At 38.6% G+C, this 21,364-nt stretch overlaps 1 protein-coding gene across 1 annotated transcript in view; it reads right to left on the bottom strand.

The window, feature by feature from the left end:
• The window catches only part of PMS1 (PMS1 homolog 1, mismatch repair system component), a 145,438-nt gene that overhangs the window by 81,047 nt on the left and 43,027 nt on the right, over positions 1–21,364 (bottom strand). Inside the window, exon 5 of the mRNA XM_036747585.1 lies at positions 13,111–13,274. Within this exon, the coding sequence (XP_036603480.1) occupies positions 13,111–13,274 (164 nt within the window). The remainder of the gene's footprint in view (positions 1–13,110; positions 13,275–21,364) is intronic.

Raw genomic sequence — 21,364 nt, 5'->3', positions numbered from 1 at the left:
CACTGTCTGTAGGACGAGAGCTCCAGAAGTAGCCACAGCTGTGGCAGTGGCTGCGGCTGCCCTGGGGCTGGGGCCAGACCATGCTCCCCTCTTACCCAGGTGAGAGACCTTTCCCACTGACCTTCAAAGCTGTCTTTGGCATTTGTGGGTTGAGAATTCTGGAAACTGCTGCAGCTGCCAGCAATTCAGGGCTCTGAGGCCTACTCCAGTTTTGTCAGTGCCAGCACAGCCCACACTGGGCTGAGCTCCGCTCTGAGCCTAGTGCAATAGACCCTGCCTGTTGGCCTTCCAGATTGTCTTGGGCTGGAAATCTGCTTCACTCTGTCACTCTGTGGCTTCTGCTGCTCTAGAATTTGTTTAGAGTCATTTTTTACAGTTATTTCGAGGGGTCTGGGGAGATAGTTTAATCAGGTTCCTGCTTCTACTCCGCCATATTGGCTCTGCCCCCTAGAAGTTATTTTCAAATCAGCTATCTATATACATTCTGATCATAAACTTATTATAGCAAAGATTAAAACCAATACAAAACTAGCAGAATAAAAATAACAAGATGCAGCAGGCAATTGAGGAAACTCCAACATAACCTAATTAAATAAGCTCTTGATGTTCCCAAATAGGCAATGGAAAACAGAATAGATATCAATAGACCATAATTATTTTCTAAGGAAGTTTAATTAATGTAAATCAATTGCCCCGAGAAGACAAAAAAGCCTAGAAACCCTCATAACCAGTAAATACTTGAATAATCTTCTAAAGAGCAGGAAATGGCAGCTAAGCGTAACAGTTTAGAACACAACTTCATATGTAAAATTTGATGGAGGATGGAAGAATATTATGAAGAATATAACTTCATAAAATAGTGAGAAGCAGTAGGATATAAAGAATTATACCAAAAATTTGGCATAAGAAACAATTACCTCAATCATCTTGAGAAATTTTAAGGATGAAACTAGACAGAAGATAATAAAACCGACAAAAATGGAAAAACTCTGTGAAGACTTCGATAGTAAATTTTACCACCAAAGACACTGAAGCCACCAATTTTGTACTATAGCATCCTAATCCCCAATAGCCTGTATCAGAAAATAGAAAATATCACTAAAGAAAAAAAACAGAGGAAGAATAGCTGAACCAAGGTGGTACAGGGTGGACATAATGCAGCTATGAAAAACTGGTTCTCAAAATATCTGAAAGGTTACTAAATTCTTCAAAAAATAATGGACTTGGGGGACAGAGCCAAGATGGCAGCTAGAAAGCAGGGACTTGCCTAAAGCTCTCCCCCAGGTCCCTGCAAAGACCTATAAAAATGGATCTGAACAAATGCTAGAACTGCAGAACCCACGAAATAGCTGAGGGAAGCAGGGCTCCAGCCCAGGACAGCCTGGATGGTCACAGGGTAAGTTCTATTGCACGGAGCTTGGAGCAGAGCAGAGCCCAGTGTGGGCTGCGCCTGGACCAATCAGATCGGGAGCTGGGCGGAATAGGCCATAGCGCCCTGAATCAGTGAGCTGTGGCCGTTACCAGACTTCTAACCCACAAATGCCAAAGACAACAGAGCAGGTTAGTGGGGGAAAAACTTCTGGGACAGAGTGAAAGAACTTTGTGCTCAGTCACTGGCTTGGGGGCAGCGGAGGTGGTGCAGCTTTGAGGCTGCTTCCAGAGCTACAGCTGCAGTTGCTTCTGGCCGCAAGCCCACCTGGTGGGAGGAATTAAGTGGCAGATCAGAGCAGGAGTGCAGAGCCTGCTTGGATCTGAGTCACGGTCCGGGGTTGGCGGTTCTTGGGGGAGGAGGAGCACTGGAGTGGCAAAGCTTGCTGTGTAGAAATAGCTCTGAAAACAGCAGTGCAACCCCTCAAGCTTGCGACAAAGTACTCTACTCTACAAGCAGTCATAGCACAACGAAAAGCTCAAGGGTCAAGCAGTTGTCTGGGAACATGAACAGGCAGCAAAAACAGTCTCAGATTCAGACTCGGACTTTGGAATCTTACTTTGGTGACAAAGAAGACCAAAACATACAGCCAGAAGAAGTCAACAAAGTCAAAAAGCCTACAACAAAAGTCAAAAAGCCTACAACAAAAGCGTCCAAGAAAAACACAAACTGGTCTCAGGCCATGGAACAGCTCAAAAAGGATTTGGAAAAGCAAGTTAGAGAAGTAGAGGAAAAATTGGGAAGAGAAATGAGGATGCGAGAAAATCATGAAAAACAAGTCAATGACTTGCTAAAGGAGACCCAAAAAAATACTGAAGAAAATAACACCTTAAAAAATAGACTAACCCAAATGACAAAAGAGGTCCAAAAGCCAATGAGGAGAAGAATGCCTTGAAAGGCAGAATTACCCAAATGGAAAAGGAGGTCCAAAAGACCACTGAAGAAAATACTACCTTAAAAATTAGACTGGAGCAAGCGGAGGCTAGTGACTTTACGAGAAATCAAGATATTATAAAACAGAAGCAAAGGAATGAAAAAATGGAAGACAATGTCAAATATCTCACTGGAAAAACCACTGACCTGGACAACAGATCCAGGAGAGATAATCTAAAAATTACTGGACTACCTGAAAGCCATGATCAAAAAAAGACCCTAGATATCATCTTTCAAGAAATTATCAAGGAGGACTGCCCTGATATTGTAGAGCCAGAGGGTAAAACAGAAATTGAAAGAATCCACCGATCGCCTCCTAAAAAAGATCCCAGAAAGAAAACTCCTAGGAATATTGTCGCCAAATTCCAGAGCTCCCAGATCAAGGAGAAAATACTGCAAGCAGCCAGAAAGAAACAATTTGAGTATTGTGGAAACCCAATCAAGAAGTTTACATTCTAATGAGGAAACAGGTAAATAACTAAGTAGATTTAAGAAATAGAATGAGTAAGTGCAAGGAAATTTGAGATGAAAGGCACTAACAGCTGAGGGGACTGGTGAAACAGTAAGGCCATAATAACAATGTAGATGATAACTGTCAAAATGCCTATGTGGTTCTGTATCACAAAGTATACAAGACTCTCCACATAGAAGGTAGAAGAGATAAACCATTTATTCAGATACCAGAGAACCATATCCCACAAGCCATTTATCTAGTCAGTCCGTTTCATCATAGCAGCAAGGAACCCAAAACACTCCACATACAATATAACAACTTGGAGACTCGCCATCCCAGAACCTTGCAGATCCCCCGGCTGGGGTCTTCCCCAAAACAAACTCACAGTACAGCTACGTCAGTCTGTTCTGCTCGAACCATCATGAGGGTGGCCATTACCAGCCATACCTGCTGGCATTCTCTCTCTCTCTCTCTCTCTCTTTCTCTCTCAGCATTTCCTGTGACATAACTTCCTTTTCCTGTCCAGAAGCTCATCCCACCACATGTAACTTGGGCTTCCTGTGACATAAGCAGGTCACATGGCCTATTAATGCGTGGGAAAGATCTTCAGATCCAAATTGCCATTACAACTGGGGAAGGCCTCCTGCAGAAGGCGAAATCTGAGTTGAAGGAAAGTATGGTACCTAAGAACTGGAAGTGAGAAGCAGAGAATTCCAGGCCAGGACAAAGGCGTGGAGATGGTATATAGAATGTCTTGTTTGGGGAACAGTAAGGAGGCCGGTGTAACTGGACCACTGAGTGTGTGGAGGAGGGCAAAGCGTAAGAAGACTAGACAGGTAATAAGGGGCTAGGTTATGAAGTACTCCTGACTCTTTGTGACCATGCTTCTTTTTAAAATGTTTGCCCATGATCCTGTTAGAAATATTTCCCAAAATTTTGTCAGGAATTGAAGCTAAGCTTCCCGGCCTAGTGTCTGCAGATTCTGTTATCTTCCATTTTTAAAAAATTGTCATAGTTATTCTCCATACCTGTGGCCCCTCTTCTGTTCTGATCTGTCATCTTTCTTTTCTCCTTCAGCTTCTCAACAGGTTTTCTTAATACCATTTATAATTAAATTTTAGTCTTTTCTGGAAATATCTCCACTATTTCCTCCCTTGTAATAGGGAACATTTCTTATAACCCACATCTCTCTCTTCACATAGCCATGATCTTAGTTCAGGACCTCTATCACCTTTCACCCAGATTATTCAAACAGCTTTCTAATTTTTACCCCCTGCCTCACGTTTCTCCCCACCCTTGTCATTCCAGGCTATCCTTTACACAGATGACAAAGTGATTTAAGTATAGATCTAACAATTTTACTTCATTGCTCAACAGACTCCAGGGGCTCTCTATTGCCTGCAAGATAAAACAGAAACTTCTTTGTTTGGCCTTTAAGCCCCTCACAACCAAGCCCCAATCTTTTCAGCCTCATTTATACATTACTCCCCACCCATGCTCTATGACCTAGTCAAACTGGCTATTTCTCTGCTACTAACACTTAATATTCCCATCTCCTGTCCTCATACCTTTGCAATAGCCATCCTACATGGCAGAAATGGACTCTTTCCTACACTCTGTCATAGAATCTCTCTTTTCCCTCAAAACTTGGCTCAAGTATCACTTACTACATAAAAGTTTTTTCCTGAGTCACTCCCCAACCTTCACCTCCCTAACTGTTGTTCAATCATTTTCAGTCATGTCTGACTCTTCATGACCCCATTTTGGGTTTTCTTGACAAAGATACTGAAGTGGTTTGCCATTTCCTTCTCCAGATCATTTTACAGAAGAGGAACTGAGGCAAACAGGGTTAAATGACTTGCCCAGGGTCACACAGCTAGTAAGTCTCTGAAGCCAAATTTGAACACGGGAACATGAGTCTTTTTGACTCAAGGACCATCACTCTATCCACTGTACCACTGAGCTATCCCTCTCTATTTACCTTCTATTTATTCTCTTTATATTTATTCCAAGTACATATATATGTTCTCATCTCAGAATGTAAAATCTTTGAAAGTAGGACTGTTTCATTCTTTATATGTGTATCCCCAACTTATGTTTAGCCCTTAATAAATGTTTTTTGGCCAACTGATAGAACAGCTAAAAAAAACATTTGATTTGGTATATCAGACAAGACATACAACATTTTGTTCTAGCAGTTCCTTGGTGAGAGGGGACATTTCTGGCACCGTTTCTGGTTTTTCAGCTACCTGATTTCCTTTTAGTGACCTTTTTATTTACACTGTGGACACTATGTATACTGTTCTACTGGTTCTGTTTGTTCTACTTTGCACTATAACATACAAATATTTCCAGGTTTCTCTGAAATTATAATCATTTATAATAGCATAATAATATTCCGTTACACTCATATACAATAGTTTGTTCAGCCAATCCTTAATCAATGAGCAGCTATTTTGTTTCCAGTTCTCTGTTACCATAAACAACTCCTAGTCTGAGTATTTTGGTATATATTAGGTCTTTGTTTATGCCTTTGATTTGCTTAAGGTATATGCTCAGTAGAAATGCTGGGTCAAACGGCATGAACAATTTAGTCACTTTTCTTATATAATTCAAAACTGATATGTAGAATGTTCAGACTACTTCACAGCTCCTCCAATAGCGTATTTGTGCATGTCTATTTTCCCACAGCCCCACCAACATTAATTGTTCCCATATGGCAAGCTGGTCCATCAATACATATATCTTTAAAAGATAACAGGTATGGTCAGTAAGCCAGGCCACAAGGAAGAGAGGGGTCTCGGTAATCTTTAAGAAACTGTCAAGTACTTTTAGTGACTACAAGTGTCTCCCTCCTTTCTATATTCTTATATTCCTTCCATTACTTCTTATTGCTATATGAAGTGATATATTTCAAAGGCTTATGAATTTTAACTCCTCTTAGTGATTTTAATGTTCTTCCAGTAATGGAAGAAGAGGAATATAGCTTCACATCATGGAATATCACAGTCTCTTAAGAATTCAAGTTACAGATCGCCAAAAAAGAAATGGAGAGGCACATACTAAGTGTTAGTGAGCTGTAAGATGTAAAATACCATTAATGAAGAATTGGGCATGTTGTTGTTGAATCGTTTCAGGAGAGGTTTGACTCCAAGGAGTCAAATGAAGAGTGACATCTGAGAGATACATGACCAAAAAAGGAAATGGACCAGTCATGTGGCAAAAACATAAATGATGAACAGTCTGCATACCCTATTAGTATTCATGTAATGCCAACATACCTCGAGAGACACAGCACGTCCCCTAAAGAAAGGCTGCTAGAGCCAAGCTGGAAGTCTTCCTTCTGTGCAGTAAGTCCTCCACTTCCTGCTGCCATTTCATAGACAGCCTTCTGAAGTAAGAAGACCACAACCTACACGATTTGCTAGTACCTTGAGCCTTCCATCTCCTCCTGGATGCAGCATGTTCCCTGAGGAAAGGCTTTCAGGGGCAGGGGCAGGGGCAGGCCTTTCCCATCTCCCTCAAAGGAATCACTTTTATCCATGCCAGCACAAAGCATCTTCCACCTCCCGCTCCAGCCGAATCTCCCAAATGAGCTGCGGAGAACCTTCAGTGCAAAGAAAAGCAACCCTTCCTTTGACTTCCGGTCTCCCATCTCCTGCTCTGCCAGTCCTTTGAGGAGCAGCACACTACACTCAATGATGAACATTTTCACACCATTCCCTTCACATCCCAATGACTTTGAACTTCTATAGACCATCATCTGAACCCCATTTTCTAACCCTACCCCCGATTCCTGATTCCCATTCCCCTCAACTCTCCCACCCCATAGTTTTATCCTAACTCCATCTAGCCCTTCCACTGTGCCCTCTGGAATACCCTTTCCAGAAACAACAAACTTCTCTTCATCTTAAATCTTTTCTTCTCCCACTCCGTCTCTTCTTAGAAGTCATTCTATAAATGGGATTTTATTACTATTCTACCTATGTAAGAATTCCATTCTTATGATACTTTTTCTTTCACTTTACTGATTATATTTTTATTGTGCTTGATCCATTTTCTCTACCTCCCTTTTAGACATTCAGATTTTAATTACTGATTATATTCAAGCAAGATGTTATAAGGTTATTTATTTTAGCAAGATAGATCTCTAGTCACCAGTACCTTAAAGGATCATTGAACAGTGAGTACAAAGGCACCTTTGGGATTATCCTTTCATTCATCTCTCTGACAAAATAAAGAAAATGAAGGACAGAGTCTGTAGAATTTACTCATAGTTCATGCTCATGTTTTATTATCTCAACAGTCAAGACAGAGCATGCTATACTGGAGAAAGTACTGAAGAAAAAATAAGGTTTGAGTTTTAGTCCCTTTCTCTTTATTCACATGGCAACCATCCTAATACAGGTTCCATCAGCCATATCCTCTACTACTGCCATATTTTCCTCTTCTTTACATACCTTTGTTCTTTTAATTCTTTTCTCTTGTCTTATTGCTACTGCTAGCATTTACAGAAATAAATCAAATAACAGTGGGGAGAGTGGGAAGCTTTGTCCCATTGCCATATTTAATTGAAAAGGTTCAAGTGTATCTCTATTGCGTAAGATGCCTGCTTTTGCTTTAAGATAGATAATTATTATGATATTTTTTAAAAAGGTCCCTCTAGGCCTATACTTTGTAAAGTATTTAGTGTAAAAGAGTATTATATTTTGGTTTTTAATATGCTTAATTATGTTGATTGCTTTCCTAATGTGGAACCATCCTTGCATCCCTGGTATAAATCTCATTTGTTTATAATGAAAGAATTTTTAGACAAATCACTGTAATCTTTTTAGTAGGATTTTGTTTAAAAACTTTGAGCCAAAAAAAAAAAAAACTAAAAAAACTTTGAGCCGATGTTCATTAATGATACTGGCTTATGGTGTTCCTTCTGTGCTTTATCCTTCTCTAGTTTAGGTATCTAAATAATATCTGCCTCATAAAGGATTCCAGTTAAGTTTTTTCTTTTTAAATTTTTGAGAATAATTTGGGAAGTATGGATACTAACTGTTCTTTAAAAGTTTAAAAGAATTCTCCTATAAATCCATGATGTCCAGGAATTTTTTTTTGGTAGTTCTTTTATAGCGATAAATCTATTTCCTTTTCTGAGATTGGATTATTTAAGATCTGGTCTTCTGATAGTTTGGGTGTTTTGTATTTTTGAAGATATTCCTCCATTTCTTTTGTGTTGTCAGTTTTATTAGCATTTAACTGTACATAATATGTTCTAATTATTCTTTTTATTTCTTCTGGTTTTGCTATAACTTCACCTTGCTCATTTGCTATTTTATTGACTTTCTACTCATTTCTTTTTAATCAGATTAGTTAAAGGTTTATCAATTTTATTAATCTTTACAAAGAACTAGCTTTCACTTTTATTATTTTTTGTTTCTAATTTTTCTATTTTTCCTTATTTTTAATATCCCTTCTTTTGGGTTTATTTTAGATTTGTTTACTTGTTTCCTATTTTTAAAATGGCAGCAAGGGTGGTTTCCAGACCTCTCAGCTCACAGATGGAAAGGGAATCAGACAGTGAGTCAGAAGGAGATTTACAAGGGTCCCTTTGCTGGCACCAGAAGCAGGACTTTGTTGCATTGCTTATACCTGGATCTGGGTTGCAGTCCTGGGTCTCAGTCCCAGTGAAAGGAGTGGCACTAGCACAGCAGAGCTTGTGGCCACAGGGGAGCAGGAACCCTGGTCATAGTCCCAGGGTTGAAAAGAGTACGTGGGTCATTCACAAACCATTGCCAAGTACAGGAGAACAGTAAATACACCTCTCCCTAGATCACACAACCTTGGCAGAGCCAAAAACTTACAGGTCCCAAGAATTACCTCTGAAAAGAACTGTACAAAAAACCTGAGCCCCTCACCTCTGATCCCTTCTCATTTGTTACACCTTTTCCTTTGGGGATTTGTATATTAGTTCTTCTCTCCTGCTTTTATCTAGTTATATATTTCTTCCTCTTGATTTTTCCTTTCAATCACATAGATTCCCCATTAGCCTTTCTTGTTCACTGGTTTGTTTTATTTCATATTTTTTGTGCCCCTTTCCAGAAAAAGATTTTTCATTCCCTTCATTATGTATCTCCTCTTTCTGTTCACTCTATCTCTCATTCTCTGATTCATGACCCCTATAATCATCTGGTCTCTCTTTTCTCTGTATTCATCATATAATCAAAGTAACCAAGGTATCCATTCTAGGCTCTGCCTTCTGGGCACTTTTTGCCACAGCCATTGTGCCTCACTCTGAGAACAATGCCAATTATTGGAGGTGAGAGTACAATATTCCATGGTAGGTCACCCCCCCCATTCATGTCCCCCTCACTTGATCCATACTCTCTCTTATTGACCTTTTTTCCCCTAAATTTGCCTGGAAATCTCCGTGTGTCAATGCATTCCTGTTCTTCCAAGTACCAGTTGCTCCCACGGGTTGCAAATACCCTGTCCCAGGACAAGACCTTTTAAGGCACCAAATTCCCTGAACCTCATCCAGTGTAAAGTTCTCATCTCCCTTGACCCACAGGAATATTCACCAGTGAAACCCCTCTCACTCCAAAGTAAGGACCTCTTCCTTTCTTCCCCTCTTCAATATTTTCCCCTTCCTCCTCACCCGTTCCCCTATAGGCTCTTTTCTTTCTAAGACCTTCCCCTCATTGCTAGTTCTTGATTTGATGCAGTGTATCACTCACTACTTTTTATTCTCTTTCTCCTGTCATCTTCTTTCATGTACCCTCCCATGTTGTAACGTAGTCCCACAAAGACGCATTCATCCATAGGTGGGTGCTGTCAGGTTCTACCCATAATACCCATGTCAGCCTCTTCACTGGTACCTTTACAAGATTTCCACCTTTACCCCCTGCCTCTTTGTACACACTTAGAAGGAAGTTTCTTACTGGTCTTTTTCTTGTTATTCTGTTGCTGTCTGTATTTATTCAATCCTCTACATTTCTGTTGTTTGGCATGTTCAAGAAACAAATAATCTCTTCAGTTCGGGTTTTTCTTTCTAAAAATGTCATAAACTCTTCTTTATTACTGAACATGAATCTTCTATCTTGTATGGTTCAGCTCAGATTCACAAGGTAAGTCATCTTCGGCTGCATCCTGAGCTCCAATGCTCTTCGTAACATATTATTCTATTCCCTCCTTCTTTTTCTAGTAGATCCGGAATGGTCTTGAGGTAATCAGATGTCCTTTCTTTTGTATCTGAAGGTCTCTTTTGATGGCTTGCAAAACTTGTTTCCAAACTGAATTGCTGATTCAGCCATGTGTCTTAAAGTTCACAGCCTTTGGTGGCTATTGTTTTTTTCCCTCCTGGAGACAATCTGTGAATTCTTTTGATTGCAATTTCATTTTTTATGTTCCAAAGTCCTAGGTAGTTCTCTTCTATGATTTCCTTCATTATATCATTAAAGGGTTTTTTTTTTTTGTCCTACTGTGTTTTTCTGGAAGACCTAAGATCCTTATTCAAACTGTCCTTTAGATCTGTATGTTCTGCTAATAGTGAGCATATTTTCTTTTAGCGTTCTTGTTTGCTTCTCTTCTGGGTATTTGCATTCCCAAACTATTGCACTCTCTAGGGTTTCTTTGGTGAAGCTTGGCATTAAAGATTCATTTTTCTACTTTGCTAATTATTTTGGCTGTGCAGTATACCAACTCTACTCCCATAATTCTTTCCCTTTTGAATCGCTCAGGAACAACGTGCTATGGTTCCATGTGCTCCTCAAATGTCATAAGATACTCTGCCTCATCAAGTGTTTGACTATTTTCCTTCATTTTGTAGTATTATTCATAGATGCCTGAACTTGTTTACTAGATACTTGTTTACTAGGCCATATTTCCTTCTGTTACTACTTTTTCCTGTTGATTCCTCAGTTTATGTTCAAGGACTTTGCAATTCTTCTTCCTGGAATATTTGGTACTTTCAATTCTTTTTCCCTCTTTATTTTCCTAATGGTCTGCTTTCTGACTCTCTACCTTCCAATTATGGTCTCTTTGGATCTCAAAGCATTTCACCCTCCTCCCACATTGAGCAATTCATGATTCACCAGTCTTTCTCCCAACTAGCTTTTAGGTTGTCAGAATTGGTCCCACCTGGATGCTGTGCTCTTCCCTTAGGTTTGGTGGAATGTTGCACAGCCCCCAAAAGCATGGTGTCCTGTCCTGATGACCTGTCCCAATCCCTTGGTTTCTTAGTTCTCTGTCTCAGCACCAGCAGTTCAGATCTTGCTTTCCCTGGCACTGACGGTTCAAAGTTTTCTAGCACTGGTGCTTCCAGGTTTCAGTGCCTAGCAGGCTTAAACTCCTGAAAGGTTGTGGCCAACCTGACTGTTGAGGCCTGAGAAAACTTCCATAGCCTGGAGCTCTGGGGGTCTCTACAGCAATGGAAAGAGGGAAGGGGGAAGAGGGTTCAGGGGTGAGTTTTGATATAAGGCTGTGTCATGTTCTGCTAGTAGGGACCTTGTTGCCAGCAGCATAGGAGAAGGGGAAAGAAAGGGTGCTGAGTGAGCTCAGAGTCAGTAAGCGTGAGTTCCTAGGTTTGGTTTTTTAATTTTAATTTTCTTTAGGATTCTGGGTGTCCTAGACCATGAAAACAGCTCAAGTTACTTTATTTTTGGTGCATAATTGTTTTGGATAGGTTTGAGAGGCCATAAGGATTGGCAAAAATGTCCTGCTGCTCATACAACCAAGCCTTGCAATAGCTCCTCAACTGACTCCCTGACTCGGGTCTCTCCTTTCTCCAAGCTACCTGCCATGCAGCTGGTAAAATTATTTTCTTAATGTATTCATTTGACTATGTCACTCTTCTACTCAATAAACTCTAGTGGTTCCCTCTTACTTTTAGGATGAAATACAAACTATTCTGTTTGGCATTTAAAATCTTTTATACTCTGGCCCCAACCTATGTTCCCAGTTTTATTGTATATTACTCTAATTAACAAATTCTATGATTTAGCAAAATTGGCCTTAGCTCTGCTCACACATAATAACACATCTCCTTTCATTGTGCCTATCCCCCTCCATTCTTGGAATGTATTCTCTCCTCTCCTGTATCTCACAGAATGCCTAGTTTCCTTCAGAACTGAGTTCAAATGACACATGAAGTCTTTCCTGATTCCTTGGCTGCTCATGCCACCCTTTTCAATTATTTTGTATATATTTTCTTTTAATTTTTTTTTGGAGGGCGGAAGTCAGGGCAATTGGGGTTAAGTGACTTACCTAAGGTCACACAGCTAGTAAATGTGTCAAGTGTCTGAGGCCACATTTGAACTCAGGTCCTCCTGACTGCTGCGCTGGTGCTGTACTCACTGCACCACCTAGCTGCCCCTATTTTGTATATACTTTCATATGTCCATGTTGTCTCCCTGATAGAATCTAAACTTTCTGAGGGGAGGGACTGTTTCATTTTTGTCTTTGGATCCCCAGTGACAAGCATAGTGCCTAGAACATATTAGGAGCTTAACAAATGCTTGAAGACTGATAAGCTTCAACAGGTTAAATTATTAGATGAGTCACCATTTCTTCACTGAAGCCTTCCCTGACCTCATTATCCAAATTATATTGTCCTTCCTCAAATTAACTTGCATTTACTTATTTATGTATGTGTCATAAAAAACCCTAGTAAACCGCTCTTTTTTTTTGCCAGTGTCCGCTGACATGGAATAAATGCTTTTTAAAAAAATTGTACTATTAATTTTCCTAGGGAGAAATTTCTATAAATGAAACTGTAATACAAGAAAAATTAGGAACCCCTGAGTAACCCTTAGCTACTGACAAGCACCCCCAGAAAGAATGGACTCAGATATCTTTGGCATTTAGCAAACCCCCTGGGACTCCATGACTCCACCAAGGAATGTCAGTAGATAGGACCATCCCACTGAAGGATAACCTGGCAGACCCTGTCTAGCAGATATCCCTGGGGCTCCGTGACTCCACCAAGGAATGTAAATGAGATTACCCCACTAGTACAATAACCTGACTGAATCTTTTGATCAGCCAGGACCTTTGTTCCTGTTTTCCCCCCACTCTGTACCCCCATATCCTATATAAGCCAAGCCATCATCCCAACACATTTGCCATTGATTTGTGGTGCCGTACCCCAATGGCCGCCGGCTAATAAATTCTCCACTTAAAACTTACACTCTGTGGTGTGTCTCGCTTGCTTCTGGTACAACAAAACAAGCATAAATGAGGAACTATCTGCCCCCCCCTAAAAACCACATTTCATAAGTTATTTTACAAAAAGCTAAAATCTTACCTTGTTATGTGTAAAAATAATCCTTAATTCAGGTTTGAGAATGGCATAGGCTACAAGGAGGTCTTGAATTTTTTTTAATTCATCCTTACATTTTTTAGCTGTTGAGTAAAACTGTTTTCTTACAGGAAGATTCTTAAATAGTTTCAATGCAGTTACAGTTGTACCTATAAGCAAAATACAAAAAATATCAACTCTCCCCCAAAACTGCTAACAAAAGGTAAATTTTAATTGCATTCTATTGAAGAAACAATTTCACAGAATAGGTGCCCTGAAGAATTTCCTTAGGCCAGATCTCTAGAGATTTAAATTAAATCTGGAGAGTTAATAATGAAATTCTAAATAACGTAAAGAACAAATCATAAAAACAATTAACAATTAAGAGACAGTCATAATGGTCAAACAACATGCCAAAATTTCTGGGACAAAGCTAAATAATACTCAGAAAAAAAGTTTCTTCCCTAAAAACAAATACTATCAAAATGGAAAAAGAGAAAAATAATCATTAAAAAATTAGGATGCCAAGAAATAAACCCAAGATAAATAAAAAAGCAAACTTCTCAAAAATCAGTGGAGTAGTTCAACTGGAAATCAAAAAGCCTATAAAGCTGATAAACAAAACTAAAAGCTAATTCTTTGAAAAGACCAGCAAAACTAAAAAATCTTTAGTCAACCTGATTCGAAAGAGGGCAGAAAAACAAATCAACAAAATATAACATGAATTAAGTAAAATCACAATAGAAGCAGAATAAAAAGAACTACTAGAACCCATTATGCAGTTATATGTACCCCATTCCTCATATCTGAACAGAAGAAAAACAGATTATACCAAGTAACAGACCCAATGTTAGGAATGGTAATAGAACCAGTTGCAAAGGAATTAAGAAAACAAACAAAAATTCCCACAAACCTCCTAGTCCTAAAGAATTTACAGGAGAATTCTATCAAACTTTCAAAGAAAAATTAATGCCTATAACTAAATGAATGATTCTCAAAGATTGAGAAAATAATTTATAAAACTCATTTTTTTTCAATAAGACAAATATAACTCTAATACCTACACCAAGGAAGGATTTAAAAAAGGAAACTTTAGAACAATATAATTAATGAATGTTTACTAAAAATAATTAATCCTAAAAAAAAGACTACAACAATTTATCCAAGAAATCATTCGTTATGATCAAACAGGATTTTATACCAGGGATGTTAAAACAGTTCAACGTTAAAAAAAAACAATCAACACAATTATATTTTAAAAAAAGAATCGAAAACCACACGATTCTCTCCAAAGAGCAGAAAACAACTTTAATGAAAGACACTACTCATTTATGCAATAAATACCTACTTAAAACCAAAATCAAATACTACAAGCAATGAAAGTACAGAAGATAAAAGAGTTTTTAACTTGGGGTCTGTGAACATGTGCTTTTTTTGGAGTATGATATCCGCATTTTGATATAACATTTCTTTTTTAATCTTATACATTTTATTAATCCATTTAAAAACCTTATTCTAAGAAAAGGACAAGAGATGTCATCATACTCTCACAATGGTTCATGACACAAATAAGGTTAAGAATACATGCTTTCTGGGTGTGGAGCCAAGATGGCAGCAGCAAAACAGGGACTCACTTAAGCTCTCCCCCAAATCCCTGCAAACACCTGCAAAGAATGACTGAACAAATTCTAGAGCTACAGAACCCACGAAATAACAGAGGGAGGCAGGTCTCCAGCCCAAGATGGCCTGGATGGTTGCTGGGAAGTGTTCATAGCACCATACTGGGAGCAAAGCGCAGACCAGTGTGGGCCGCACCAGGACAGACCAGGCGCTAAGGAGATCAGGCAGAGCAAGCCTTAGGGCACTGAATCACTGAGCTGTGGCAGCTACCAGACTTCTCAATGCACAAATGCCAAAGACAAATTAGCAGGTCAGTGGGAAAACTGCTGAATGCTGGAGTGCATGGTCAGCGCCAGCCCTGGGGGTGTGGACGTGGTGTGGCGCTGTGGCTGCAGCAGAAGAAAGCTCCTGCGGATGCTTCCAGAGCTCCAACAGCGGTTGCTTCCAGCCCCAGGCCCACCAAATGGGAGGAATCAAGCACAGGTCAGAGCAGGAGTGCAGGAAGTGCTTTGCTGGTGCAGAGGCGGGGTTCTCTTGCTCTGCCCTGCTTGGCGGGTCTTGGGGGCAGACAAGTGCTGCTGTGGCGGAGTTTGCGGTGACAATGGAGTAGAAGTAGCTCTGAAAACAGCAGCATAAAATCCCTGAAGCTTGGGACAAAGCACTCTCTACTCTACAAGCAGTCATACCCTGACAAAAAGCTCAAGGGTCAAGTAGTTGGCTGGGAACATGGCCAGGCAGTGAAAATGGACTCAGACTATAAAATCCATTTTTGGTGACAAAGAAGATCAAAACATACAGCCAGAGGAAGCCAACAAAGTCAAAGAGCTTACATCAAAAGCCTCCAAGAAAAATATGAATTGGTCTCAGGCCATGGAAGAGCTCAAAAAGGAAAAGCAAGTAAGGGAAGTAGAGGAAAAATTGGGAAGAGAAATGAGAGTGATGCAAGAAAATCATGAAAAACATGTCAATGACTTGCTAAAGGAGACCCCCAAAAATACTGAAGAAAATAATACCTTAAAAAATAGACTAACTCAAATGACAAAAGAGGTCCAAAAAGCCAATGAGGAGAAGGATGCCTTAAAAGGCTGAATTAGCCAAATGGAAAAGGATGTCCAAAAGATCACTGAAGAAAATACCACCTTAAAAATTAGATTGGAGCAAGTAGAAGCTAGTGACTTTATGAGAAATCAAGAAATTATAAAACAGAACCAAAGGAATGAAAAAATGGAAGACAATGTGAAATATCTCATTGGAAAAACCACTAACCTGCAGAATAGATCCAGGAGAGATAATTTAAAAATTATCTGAGAGCCCTGATCAAAAAATGAGCCCAGACATTATCTTTCAAGAAATTATCAAGGAGAACTGCCCTGATATTCTAGAATCAGGGGGTAAAATAGAAATTGAAAGAATCCACCAATTGCCTCTTGAAAAAGATCCCAAAAAGAAAACTCCTAGGAATATTGTTGCCAAATTCCAGAGTTCCCAGGTCAAGGAGAAAATATTGCAAGCAGTCAGAAAGAAACAATTTGAGTAATGTGGAAACACAGTCAGGATAAAACGAGATCTAGCAGCTTCTACATTAAGGGATAGAAGGGCTTGGAATGTGATATTCCGGAGGTCAAAGGAGCTAGGATTAAAACCCAGAATCACCTACCCAGCAAAACTGAGGATAATACTCCAGGACAAAATATGAATTTTCAGTAAGACAGAGGACTTTCAAGCATTCTTGAAAAAGAAAAGACCAGTGCTGAAGAGACAATTTAACTTTCAATTATAAGAATCAAGAGAAACATGAAAAGGTAAACAAGAAAGACAAATCATAAGGGACTTACTAAAGCTGAACTGTTTTGGTTACATTCCTACATCTTTCCATGTAGGAATGTAACTAAAACATTTAAAAATAAATAAACATAATTAAGGGGTGAGAGAGAAATATATTGGGAGGAGAAAGGTAGAGATAGAATGGGGTAAATTATCTCACATAAAAGGGGCAAGAAAAAGCAGTTATATTGGAAGGGAAGAGGGGGCAGGTGAAAGGGAATGAATGAATCTTGCTCTCATCAGACTTAAGGAGAGAATAATATACACACTCAATTGGGTATCTTACCCTACAGGAAAGTAGGGGGGAAGAGGGTAAGAGAGAGATGATAGAAGGGAGGGCAGATAGGGGAGGAGGTAATCAAAAACAAACACTTTTGAAAAGGGCCAAGGTGAAGAGGACAAAACTGAATAAAGGGGGACAGGACAGGATGGAGGGAAATACAGTCTTTCACAACATGACTGTTATGGAATTATTTTGCATAATGATACATGTGTGGCCTATGTTGAATTGCTTACCTTCTCACGGAAGGTGGGTGGGGAGAGAAGAAGGGAGAAAATTTGGAACTTAAAGTTCTAAAAACAAATGCTCAAAAAGAAAAGTTGTTTTTTACATGCCACTGGGAAATAAGATATACAAGCAACGGGGTATGGAAATCTAGCCTGCTCTACAAGAAAGTAAGGGGAAATGGGATAAGGAGGCAGGGGAGTGAGGTGACAGAAGGGAGGGCAGACTGGGGAAAGGGGCAATCAGAATATATGCCATCTTGGGGTAGGCAGAGGGTAGAAATGGGGAGAAAATTTGTAACTCAAAATCTTGTGTAAATCAATGTTGAAAACTAAAAATATTAAATAAAGAAATAAAGAGGGAAAAAAAGAATGCATGCTTTCCCAACAAATACAGGAGTAAAGTAAGGACGTGCCTTCATCGACTATTATTTTATATAATTCCAAAAATGCTATTAATAGCAAGAAGAGAAGAGAATAATGAAAACAAAACTATCCCTATTTGTTGATACGATATTTTCCTTAGAAAATCCTAGGAAATCAGCATAGAAACTAATTGAGACAGTATCTTTAGCAAAGTTGCAGGCTACAAAAATAATCCACAAAAATTCAAAGAATTACTATGTAATAGCACAATCCAGAGGCAATAATAAAAAAGAAGTCCCATTCAAAATCACTACAAAATGAATAAAATATTTGGGAGATGACTTATCAAAACATACTCAATATTTTTAACCATAACTGTGAAAGCTATCTTCTTCAACATCTCTATCAAATGGCTTTTCCATTTTGGTTTCCTGTATCCATTTGGAGCCCGTTGTGGTATATACTTTAAGATGTTGCTCTAAGATTGGTTTTTATCGGATTGCTTTCCAGTTTTTTTTTCAAGTAGGACAGTGGTTCTCAAAGGGTTTATTCTCAGGTCTTCTTCTCACTCTTAAAAATTATTGAGGCCCTCTCAAAGAGCAATTATGAGAATAGTTTGGATCTCACTAAAACAGTCTCAGGATCCTTGGTCCATACTTCTAGCAGTCTAGAACTGTGAACTAGGGAGTTCTCACTCAAAGAATTCATATCCTATGGTTTGCTGAATGCTATGCTACTATACAGCATTCCTCCTGGATCTTATTGACCTAATCTGTTCTACTGATCAATTTTTATTTTCAAGAAATAATGAATAGTTTCTTGATATCTGCTACCTTATAGTTTTAGACATGTTACTACTAGATCCTCTTCCAACTTAAAAGAAAAAATAGTATTTCTCTTGGGATTCTTGATTATTTATTCCTCCAATTTTGTTATTTTTGTCTAGTGCCATAAAGAAACCCTTTACTAATCTGACTAGGGTATAGCATTTTTTCTGTAAATCTTTTTAGGAAGTATTACCATCTTTACTATAATAGCATAGGCTAATCATGAACAATTAATTACTCTCCAATACTTCAGTCTATATCAATACAGTGTTTTGTAGTAGCATTTATCGAGTTCCTATGTATCATTTGTTATGTATGCTTCCAGACATTTATTCATTCTGCAGTTATTCTGAATCAACTTTCTTTTTTCTATCTTTTCTTCCTCAGTAATATATAGAAAAGTTAAGAATTTCTGTGGGCTTACTTTATATCCTGCTACTTATCTAAGGTTAGTTTCAATTTCTGGTTGTATCTCTAGGATTCTCTAAGTGTGTGGGGGGAGGGTTGAAAGGGGGGTGGACCTGCAGCTTCAAGGCCACATATGGCCCTATAGATCCTCAACTGTGGCCCTTTGACTGAATCTAAACTTCACAGAACAAATCCCCTTAACAAAAGGATTTGTTCCATAAAACATGGACTCAGTCAAAAGGCTGCATCCAAGGACCTACTGTTCCCCACCCTTGTTCTAAGTAAACCAATATAGCACCTGAAAAAAAAAAAAAGCAATTCTTTTTTTGACTGTTAACATTCCTTTAGTATCCTTGGCCGGGGGGAGGGGGGTTGCAATAGTTAGCATTTCCAGAACCACATTAAATATGTGGTAACAGTATTTTACCCCAGATGTTATTGGAAAGGGATCTAGCATTTTTCCAACTTGGATAATGTTAGCTCTTAAACAGGTATTATTTACCGTATTAGAGAAAAGTCTATTTCGCCCTATGCTTTTTAATATTTTTTGAACATAAATGGGTGCTGTATTGTCAAAAGCTTTTGCTGCACTGACTATCACGATTTTTACTGTTTTCGTTATAAAGAGGACCTATATGATTCTTTGCTATTATTGAACAAACCTTGCATTCCTGGTATAAATCTAACCTGGTTATAGCTTATAGCATTTTTAATATGCTGTTGTAATCTCTGCTAATATTTTATTCAATATTGTGAATTAATATTCATTAGTGATATTGGTCTGTAGATTTCTTACTTGCATTTTCTGTCCCTGGTTTAGGTATTATGAATATACTTGCTTCACTGAAGCAAGGAAACAGGTTTTCTTTCATTGATTATTATTTCTTTTTTAAATAATTTAAGTAACAATAAAGTTCAATTTTCATGGAATGTTTGATTTTAGTTATCTGTAAATTGATCCAGGCCCAAAGATTATTTTTTCTTTAGGAGTTCTATTTCTTTTACTAAGATCAGATTATTCAAGTTCCCTATTTCAAGTTCTGTTAATAAGTATATTTTAAAAAATATTCCTCCATTTCAGTAATGAGTTTTTTGGGGCACATACCTGGACAAAATAGCTTCTAATGATTTTCTCTTCATCTATTACGAACTATTTTCTTTTTGGCTTGAGTATGGTAATTTGGTTACCTTGTTTTAAAAAATTAACCAACAGTTTGTCTAGTATGTTAATTTATTGAAGTTTCTAGTGTTATTCATCAATTTAACTTTTTCTTTAATCTCTTTTTTGACAAAAGCTAATTTTTATGTTTAGGTGTGTTTTTCTATTTGCTTTCCTGCTTTTTTTTTTTACTTGTATGCCCAATTTACTCAACTGTTGTTCCTCTTTTTTTGTTTGTGAAAGGATTTAGAGATATTTATTTTCACCTAATGACTGCTTTAAGCTACATCTCTAAATTTTGGGATTTGTTTCCATGTCATATTTTTGTTGAAATTATCAATCATTTCCATGTTTTCTTTGACCAACATCTTTTGTAGGATTATATTAGTCTCCATTTAATCAATCATTTCCTCAAACGCCTTTATTAATTTTAATTTTTATCACTCGTAGTTTGTAAAGGATGTGTTTAGTATTATTGCTCTTATGAATTTGTTTATGAGTTTTTCACACCTTAGCAATCAATAAACATTTCAATGTGCCAGGAACTGTGCCAAACTCTGGGGACACAAAAGGAGGCAAAAGACAGTCCCGGGCCTCGAGGAGCTCACAATCTATAAATAAGTGGTTAGTTTCTATAAATGTCCACGAACAAATGAGAAAAAGTATACTCTTGATAATTCCAACTCAGTAAGCAAGAGATTTATCATATCTAACTTTTGTAAGTTTTATTCAGCTCCTCCTTTCTTGAAAGTGCATATTTTGCCCTGGAGTATTATACTCAGTCTTGCTGGGTAGGTGATTCTTGGGTTTTAATCCAACCTCCTTTAACCTCCAGAATATCATATTCCATGGCCTCTACACCTTTAATGTAGAAGCTGCTAGATCTTGTTTTATCCTGATTGTGTTTCCACAATACTCAAATTGTTACTTTCTGGGTGCTTGCAATATTTTCTCCTTGACCTGGGAACCCTGGAATTTGGCTACAATAATCCTAGAAGTTTTCTTTTTGGGATCTTTTTTCAAGAGGCGACTGGTGGATTCTTTCAATTTCTAGTTTACCCTCTGGTTCTAGAATATCAGGGCAGTTTTATTTCATAATTTCTTGAAAGATGATGTCTAGGCTCTTTTTTTTTATCATGGCTCTCAGGTAGTCCAATAATTTTAAAATTATCTCTCCTGGATCTATTCTCCAGGTCAGTGGTTTTTCTAATGAGATATTTCACATTGTGGGGTGGAGCCAAGATGGCAGCTGGAAAGCAGTGACTTGCTTGAGCTCCTCCCCACCCCACCCCCATCCCTCTAAACACCTATAAAAATGGCTCTGAACAAATTCTAGAACTGCAGAACCCACAAAATAGCAGAGGGAAGCAGGGCTCCAGCCCAGGACAGCCTGGATGGTCGCGGGGTAAGGTCTATCGCACGGAGCTGGTAGCTGAGGTGGTGCAGCTACAGAACTACAGCTGCAGTTGCTTCCGGCCCCAGGCCCACCTGGTGGGAGGAATTAAGTGGCAGATTTGAGCAGGAGTGCAAAGCCAGCTTAGATCTGAATCCA

This window comes from Trichosurus vulpecula, chromosome 2 (genome assembly GCF_011100635.1).
Source record: "Trichosurus vulpecula isolate mTriVul1 chromosome 2, mTriVul1.pri, whole genome shotgun sequence".
Classification (NCBI taxonomy): domain Eukaryota; kingdom Metazoa; phylum Chordata; class Mammalia; order Diprotodontia; family Phalangeridae; genus Trichosurus; species Trichosurus vulpecula.
This window is presented reverse-complemented; position numbering and strand designations above follow the sequence as displayed.